This window comes from Rutidosis leptorrhynchoides, chromosome 4, assembly GCF_046630445.1.
Source record: "Rutidosis leptorrhynchoides isolate AG116_Rl617_1_P2 chromosome 4, CSIRO_AGI_Rlap_v1, whole genome shotgun sequence".
Taxonomy (NCBI): Eukaryota; Viridiplantae; Streptophyta; class Magnoliopsida; order Asterales; family Asteraceae; genus Rutidosis; species Rutidosis leptorrhynchoides.
In genome coordinates this window covers 76489790-76498613 of record NC_092336.1, presented here as the reverse complement: position 1 = coordinate 76498613, position 8824 = coordinate 76489790, and the positions used below count along the sequence as shown (strand labels likewise).

Sequence of the window (8824 nt, the reverse complement as noted above, 5' to 3'; positions counted from 1 at the left end):
AAATCAAAGCACATTAATTGGGTCAGCCCATTCTAGTGATATTTTATCTGGTGTGGAGCATTTTGAGACAAGTTAAAGGCCGGATTCTGATATGAGTAATTGCTCCTCAAATGGTCTGGACCTGGTTTCAGATGAATTTGATGTGGGTGATCCAAGCTTTAACAACGAGATAGTGTTGATGATTTACAAGATGTGATCTCTAGTTCAACATCTACCGTACACTTGGCATTTTCTAAGCTATGATTATGTCATAATTAAAAATTATGATTACAACTTATTAACTAAATAAAAATGTATTTAAAAATAAATTATTCAATCTTCTTTTGTAAGTGGCATCATTTACGGAAATGGGAATTTGAATAGTACTCTGTAATATATACTTAGTCTCTCACTTGCCGTTTCTTTCCCAATTCAAAATAAACCTTAGATAATCCAATCGACCCTCAATTCTTTCTTCTTCATCATCTAATTATTATAGATAAACCCAAACTCTCATCATCACCCTCATCCTCTGAACTTTCATCTCTTCTCTTACTCTGGTCTGCCCTTCACCGAGTTTCTTACATCAGTCACCTGCCCATGGAACAACTACAAGATTTGGAATTTTGACGGCGCAGACAGCGACGATTGGTGGAACCGAGTAAGGAAGACAGGAATAGCAATGGAGATCTAGACGAAGATGAAATTGGTTAATAGGTTAGGGTTTTTGATGATAGCAGAAAGAATGGATTTTTTTTAAGAAAGAAAGAGATGAAGATGAAATAGTAGATTGAAGAAAATGTATGTTAGCAACTCCGTATCTGCTTTTGCTTTTGAGAAAAATAAATTTGAATTCATTTGAATTGGATCAATTCTAGAGAAGAAGTATCAAGAAAAAGAGGCGTGATGTTCAAGAAGCTCTCTGATATGATTTGGGAAAAAGGAGCCTGAAAGAAGATTTATCGACCAACGGTGAGACCGGTCATGTTGGTTGTGGAATGTCGAAATTTCGCGAATGATTGTCACCTTGGCGGTGGGTGTACAGGATTAGAATACTAAGTGGGGGAGTTAAGTACCGGAGAATGCGGAAAAATCCCTATCTAGTAGACTTAAGCTACCTACCTACGTAGTAGTCTCAGCTGGTTCATTAAACAGCTTCATTAAAGAAAGGATTATCAGAACGATCATAAGACGACAAAACTCCTTCAAAGCTTAAAACACATTCTACAACCTCCCTAAAACCTCTTTTTAGCTCAACTCGGAGTTCCTCAAAAAGTGGAGTTGGTGTTGGTAACTCCAATGCAATAACGTTAAGTTCAATCAAGTACCTGATAGTTCAAATTTAGGCTTAGTAACTTTTTAATCTGGTGCTTGTAATCAAGAAAAACTATCTCAACCAAGAGTAAAAAAATATTACTAGTTAAAAAAAAAAAAAAAAATTGAATAAACAAACACATCTCTCTCTAGTCAATTAATTAACACACATCAATCGTAAATCATATAAAAAAGAAATATCTAATAATAATTTGTGTGTTTATTTAGACCTAAATCACTTTTGACCTATTAACCAATCCCCCAAGTTTGGCTCAATTAAAAGTAAAAAATTAATCCAGAAACGGCATAATTCTTACCTGTTTACAAGACTGGCTAGCTTACAAGTGACCATGGGCATGAGACAAGCAGCTGATGCAGAAACACAAACAGACTATGTCCATTCACGAATGACTACTAATACAGACCGCAAAAGCCTCACTCTAAGATACCAGGGCAACGGAATATCTCGAGGTCTATTCCATAACAACCAATTATACGCCGCGCTTAAAATAGGTTGTACTCTTCCATTGACAGCCGCCAGAAGTGATCTTGCAACATCTTCATCACCAACAACCTCCTCAAGGCTACCCTGCATATAAAAAAGTCAACCATTTATCAAGTAAAATGTCTAAAATACCCTCGTGGAAGTATGAATCAGAGAAAGATGAAGAAGAGTTCATGCCAATGCTGCTGCTTTTTCTTCGAGGAGCTGTAGACATAACCATTCTAGAGGCCTATCGTGTTCGTGTGAACCGGTCATTATTAGGAGGGAACAAGCTTCAGCAACGCCACATGTCTATTATCATGTTCCTCTCAGTATCACCTGAATGGGTTGCAAAAAAGACCATTTCCAAACATATCTGAAAAGTCCACAACAAACAAAAATCAGATGTGATACCAAAATAAAATAAAATAAAAAAAAAATTAAGGTTGAAACAAGTCATCTTGTTTATACCACTGTTCATGATGCATTATTATAAGATATTTTTTTTTAGGTTTGGTACATTAGAAAGACTTCAAACGTATGATAAGGCAAACAAGAAAAGGTTTTCTCACAAGTGACCCACAAGATACCGTAGTAGTGAGGTTATCAACCCCCCCCCCCCAAAAAAAAACATAAAAAGTATTATACCTCCCAAAGTCTAAATGGAAGGGCATATTCAATATATAGTTGGGTTATGTTTTTCAAATCGAGTGACAACTCCTTCACCTTTCCCTTCACATGTTGTAAATATCTATCATTTCCCACCATCCTATATCCCTTCACATGTTGTAAATATCTATCAAATTCCCTGATGATTTTTATCTGGAACGATGTCCTCCAGCCCAATATCTCTCCAGTCACTATCACTATTCACCCGAATACCAAATTCCTCAAAGTAGCGGGAAGAAGAACAGCTACAATGATTTGAAATCGCCACCATAGTCGTCAATACACATAAAAAAAATTAATAATAAAAAAATAAAAATAAAAACCCAAACATCAGGGAGAAAATATATTTATATTTTATATTTATAGAAATATAAAATAAAATTGGAAAACACAATAATAATTATTAATAATAAAAACCCCAACAAGGAAAAGTACTCACGGCGTTCTTAAAAGAATATGCGCCCTTAGCCATCGTCGTCTACAATACATTAAATTTAAATTAAAATCGAAAGTAACACAATTATGCAGAGTAGAGTAATAATAATAGTATAGTAAACTCACCGATCATCAAACCGTAGGTTCTTATATTCATCGTATCTCACCTTCAATAACTCACTCACTTTTGTACGACTCTTCTTTCTTTTTTTTTGATTCGTTTTGTTTGATTAGTAAGGTTCAAAAAATCATTCGTAACAATTACATTCAATTTTGGACCCTTTTTTATTCTTCTCATGTGCCTTAATAACACCTAGTTAGGGATATATTTATGGATTATTATGTTACTTTTCTATTGTTCTATTCATTCATGTTTATTTATCAATTTTTTTTATTAATTTTTTTTTTAATTAATTAATTTGCTTTGATTTCAGAATGCTTTTGAGTTTGGAGATAAATAGCCTCATTGAGGTGATGATTGAAGACGTTGATGACATGTTCACCAAAATGACTAGCGATGAGTGTTACAACATCTTTATCATGAACTTGAAAGAGTACAGTGACAAAAAATCTGAAAAATTCAACCTTATGAAAAATAGTCTCGGGTGGTACAAGAGGTATGTTCCGAGGTTGCACAATGACTGGTTTAAAAGTCCGTGTACAGAGTTCCAGTTTGGTTACAGCCAAGGCTCTAGGTGTACAGGTGGGGTTCATACTTATTCTTGTATTTGTATCTCTTTCTTGAATCAAATCAAATATTGATTAATATTTTTACATTAGTAACAACTTATCAACTTGATTGATTGTAGCCAACCACGTATGGAATCCTATTAAAAGTGCAATTCCATGACTATAAACTCCTACCCTTTTATAAACGGTAACTTATTACTCTAATCTTACTTCCTTCCATACTTTTTTTATGGTTATTATTTTAATTACAAACATATTACCTAATTGTATTACCCTTTTGAATATGATATAATATAATGTAGACGACAATGGATAACAACACATTTTCTTTTAAGACGCCGGTGAGTATTTATATTATGGTTACAATATTATTATTATTATATTTTTTATATATTCCCGGTCATACTTTTTTTTTATCACCCGCGGCGATTTCATTGTAGTTGTCTTAAAGTGCACAATGAACGTACGGATGCATATATAGAAAAAAAGGTGGGTTGTTCATATATTATTATTAATAAAAATATATTTAGTTAATTTTATTACTATTAAAATAAATATAAATATAAATAAAATAAAATGTAATCATCATAAGAACATCTCATTAAATATTGGTAGAAAAAAACAAAAACTCGGGCCGTGTTTAGTTGGTTGAGATAGAAAACGAAACCTACGATGATTTGTATTTTGAAAATTGAAATGGGGTTGAGCACACTATGTAAAAATGTAATTATGATTATAATATAATAAGTAGATTATATTAATATTAATAAGTAGATTATTAATGAATTAATTAACTTTTTTTTCCTTTGTCTTGATAGCGGTGCCTAAATTGGAAAGGGATGACGAGGGCTATAGCGTTAGGGATCGCGATTTTCTTGAAATCGAGTCGTGGGACCCTTAAATGGAACTCCCCTATTAGGCCACTCTTTAGTAATGGATTGTAGGTACTTTAGTGGTTATGGCCAAAAGTAGTAGCCAAACCCTGGAAAAAGTAATCTTTTTTTGTGAGGAAATCAAGAAGATCAAAGAACATTTCTTTTATAATAAATACATCATGTATGATTAGTTGTTGAAGTTTCAACAAAGATATCTCCAACACTATCGGAAGGAAGCTCTTGATGTTATTATTGTATGCATATTCTTCTCTCTCCGTCTCTCTCTTTAATGTTAATTGATAAACACTTTACCCTTTTAATAATTATTATTTATTTATTTATTTTATTTTTAATTAATTAATTTGCATTGTTTTCATTTCTGGCTGCTTTCAATTTGAATATGCCAGTACTCATTTAACTCATGATGGAAGAGGTTGCTAAGGAGTTTGACAAAATGACTAGTGTTGAAGTTTACAAGATTTTTTTCGTCAACCTAGAAAATAGTGAGAGTGATGACTATAAATTTCAATTTATGAAAAATATACTCAAAGATCATCTTTTGAATTTCAATTTTGAATAAATCCACGGGTAATCTTTGAGTATATCTTTCATAAATTGAAATGTATGGTCATCACTCTCACTATTTTCTAGGTTGATGAAAAAAATCTTGTAAACTTCAACACTACTCATTTTGTCAAACTCCTTAGCAACCTCTTCCATCATGAGTTCAATGAGTACTAGCATATTCAATTGAAAGCAGCCTGAAATGAAAACAAAGCAAAATAATTAATTAAAAATAAAAATAAATAAATAAATAAATAAATATTAAAAGGGTAAAGTGTTTATCAATTAACATTAAAGAGAGAGGGAGAGAGAGAAGAATATGCATACAATAATAACATCAAGAGCTTCCTTCCGATAGTGTTGGAGATATCTTTGTTGAAACTTCAACAACTGATCATACATGATGTATTTATTATAAAAGAAATGTTCTTTGATCTTCTTGATTTCCTCACAAAAAAAGATTACTTTTTCCAGGGTTTGGCTACTGCTTTCGAATACCCATAACCACTAAAGTACCTACAATCCATTACTAAAGAATGGCCTAATAGGGGAGTTCCATTAAAGGATCCCCGTCCCACGACTCGATTTCAAGAAAATAACGATCCCTAACGCTATAGCCCTCGTCATCCCTTTCCAATTTAGGCAACGCTATCAAGACAAAGGAAAAAATTAATTAATTAATTAATTAATAATCTACTTATTAATATAATTATAATTATTATATTATAATCATAATTACATTTTTACATAGTGTGCTCAACCCCATTTCCATTTTCAATTTTCAAAAATACTAGTCATCCTAGGTTTCGTTTTCTATCTCAACCAACTAAACACGGCCTGAGTTTTTGTTTTTTTTTTCTTTTTTTCTACCAATATTTAATGAGATGTTCTTATGATGATTACATTTTATTTATATTTATATTTATATTTATTTTAATAGTAATAAAATTAACTAAATACATTTTTATTAATAATAATATATGAACAACTCACCTTTTTTTTCTATACATGCATCCATACGTTCATTGTGCACTTTAAGACAACTACAATGAAATCGCCGCCGGTGATAAAAAAAAAAGTATGATCGGGAATATATAAAAAATAATAATAATATTGTAACTATAATATAAATACTCACCGGCGTCTTAAAAGAAAATGTGTTGTTATTCATTGTCGTCTACAATACACTATATTATATCATATTCGAAAGGGTAATACAATTAGGTAATATGTTTGTAATTAAAATAATAACCATAAAAAAAGTATGGAAGGAAGTAAGATTAGAGTAATAAGTTACCGTTTATAAAATGGTAGGAGTTTATAGTCATGGAATTGCACTTTTAATAACTCCGGATTCCATACGTGGTTGGCTACAATCAATCAAGTCAAAAGTAGATAAGTTGTTACTAATATAAAAATATTAATCAATATTTGATTTGATTCAAGAAAGAGATACAAATACAAGAATAAGTATGAACCTCACGTATACACCTATAACCTTGGCTGTAACCAAACTGGAACTATGTACACGGACTTTTAAACCAGTCATTGTGCAACCTCGGAACATACCTCTTGTACCACCCGAGACTATTTTTCATAAGGTTGAATTTTTCAGATTTTTTGTCACTATACTCTTTCAAGTTCATGATAAAGATGTTGTAACACTCATCGCTAGTCATTTTGGTGAGCATGTCATCAACGTCTTCAATCATCACCTCAATGAGGCTATTTATCTCCAACTCAAAAGCAGCCTGATATGAAAACAAAGCAAATTAATTAATTAAAAAAAAAATTGATAAATAAACATGAATGAATACAACAATAGAAAAGTAACATAAAACTATTACGTAATAATCTATAAATATATCCTTAACTAGGCGTTATTAAGGCACATGAGAAGAATAAAAAAAAGGTCCAAAATTGAATGTAATTGTTACGAATGATTTTTTGAACCATACTAATCAAACAAAACGAATCAAAAAAAAAAAGGAAGAAGAGTCGTACAATAATAACATTAATAGCGTCATCGATAACTATAGCGCGAAACTTGTTATTGAAATCATTCAACTTGTGTTTGATGAAGCTTTCATCATAACTTGCAATATATTTCTGGATCCTCGCATATCCTATACAGAAATAGGCAACATATTTAAGGGTCTCCCTATTGCTTTCGACTTGGCTGAAGCCAATACCATATTTGTAAAGGTATTGGACCACTAAAGACAACTTTTTAAAGGGCTCGGCATCTATGACCCCATCCGGACATTTGAGATACAAGTGAATGATTTCACCTTTACCTTCCCACTGCACGTTTTCTGCTCGAATCAATACATCAAATCAAATCAAATCAAGTTGTTAAATATATAATACAATTCTTAATATATCTTAATATATAATACAATTCTTAATATATAATCGAATCAATAATAATTAACATTTTAATATCAATGATTAATGATATATGATGTACCTAAATCATCATCAATCGCTGTTTTTCCTTTATCCTTTGCGCCATCGGACCTCCTTTCTCTTTTTTTGCAACAATTAATCAATTTTTAAATTTTAATTCATTCAATTAAACCCCAATACCCCAATCTTAGACCGATTACTCTTTTCGGTCGATCCTATAGATTTTGTGTTTGAATTAAAAATAAAAGGAGCGTACCTGTAACTCATAGACAAGGACATTGTGAAGAGTCTTGAATGAACATTTAGGGTTGGTGAATGAAATAAGGTTGAAAATTGTGGCTGGTTGGTTGGTGAGCCCTAAGATTTTCTAATTGTGTGATGTAAACTTATATTTAATTGGGCTACTATTGAGCTACGAAATTGGTCTAAATTTATTTCCCCAGGGGAGACACAAAATTTCGTCCATGGTCCTTAACTTTGTATCAATCTTCGTATCCAATCACCATCCTATGAAAATTTTTGAACATCACCCGAGCTTCTTTTTTTTGTAACGGATGTCACAAATAAAATCCAACTCTAAGGCTCTGTTCCACAGATTTTACCCAAAAGAAATGAAATGAAATGAAAGGAGAGGATTTGGGAATCTTCCGATTTGGAAGGAAAGATTGGAAGGGAAATTAGGCTAAAATCATCCTTCCCTTTCCTTTCCCTTCCTTAAAATCAAAACTCAGGAACACAATTTTTTTTTTCAATTCTTTTTAAATCCTTTCCTTTCTCTCCAAATATGATCTCTGGAACAGAGCCTAATGCAAAGTTGTTGTTTTTTTACTAGGAATTGACCCATTAAATTTATTGTTTGAAAGATTAACAATTGTTAGATTATTCCAAACAGTAAAATCAAGAGGTAATGGACCAGAAAACTCATTAAATTGAAGGTACAATAAAGACAGGTTCTTGAGGTTATAAAAATCATCAGGGAAAGGGCCAGAAATACCATTGGATCTAAGGGATAAGATCTGCAATGCTGAGAGTCTACTAATATTGTTTGCCGGAATATGGCCGTGAAATCCAACTCCAGGTAGCCGGAGACCAATGACACGTGACCCATCTTCACTGCACGTGACTCCAGTCCAAACATTACACACTACTGTATTTGAATCCCAGTTCAAAGAGCGTGAGTGCGGAAAATTGTACATGAAATCTAACAATGCTCTTTTATCATCTTCAAGAACTAATGCATTTGCTCCAAACCAAAGCAAACCCATCAAGAAAAACTTGACAATTTCCATTTTTTTTAAATAAAAATGAAAGCTTTTTTTAATCAGAACTCACAGATCACAGCTGTGGAGTGATAAATAAACCTTAAAAAGAGAAACCCATTTGAATTATTAGTGAACTAAATCAT

General features: G+C 32.1%; 1 protein-coding gene and 1 long non-coding RNA gene across 4 annotated transcripts; both read right to left on the bottom strand.

Moving 5' to 3' along the window:
• Window positions 1-1088: 1088 nt before the first annotated feature.
• Window positions 1089-3964, bottom strand: LOC139839859 (uncharacterized). The gene is made up of 4 exons (XR_011757122.1): window positions 2886-3964; window positions 2426-2691; window positions 1611-2153; window positions 1089-1307 (listed from the first exon to the last, which is right to left on the bottom strand). It is a non-coding gene; the product is annotated as an uncharacterized lncRNA (long non-coding RNA).
• A 1710-nt stretch (window positions 3965-5674) lies between these two features.
• On the bottom strand, window positions 5675-7872 carry LOC139843834 (uncharacterized). 3 transcript variants are annotated; one of them, XM_071833993.1, is made up of 5 exons: window positions 7676-7872; window positions 7481-7539; window positions 7015-7325; window positions 6489-6761; window positions 5675-6380 (listed from the first exon to the last, which is right to left on the bottom strand). In XM_071833993.1, the coding sequence occupies exons 1-4, from the start codon at window positions 7696-7698 to the stop codon at window positions 6531-6533; spliced, it is 624 nt and encodes a 207-aa protein (XP_071690094.1). In that variant the 5' UTR covers window positions 7699-7872; the 3' UTR covers window positions 5675-6380; window positions 6489-6530. The 3 variants fall into 3 exon arrangements, with proteins under 3 accessions (XP_071690094.1, XP_071690095.1, XP_071690092.1); XM_071833994.1 differs by having other exon boundaries at window positions 6494-6761; XM_071833991.1 differs by having other exon boundaries at window positions 5675-6761.
• Between the last annotated feature and the right edge of the window lie 952 nt (window positions 7873-8824).

Excerpts from the sequence above, each read along its gene's own strand:
- LOC139843834 (XM_071833991.1), bottom strand. The coding sequence starts at position 7,698 with ATGTCCTTGTCTATGAGTTACAG. Across the intron at positions 7,540-7,675 it reads TCCTTGTCTATGAGTTACAG|AGAAAGGAGGTCCGATGGCG; the intron begins GTACGCTCCTTT and ends TTGCAAAAAAAG. Across the intron at positions 7,326-7,480 it reads AGCGATTGATGATGATTTAG|AAAACGTGCAGTGGGAAGGT; the intron begins GTACATCATATA and ends TGATTCGAGCAG.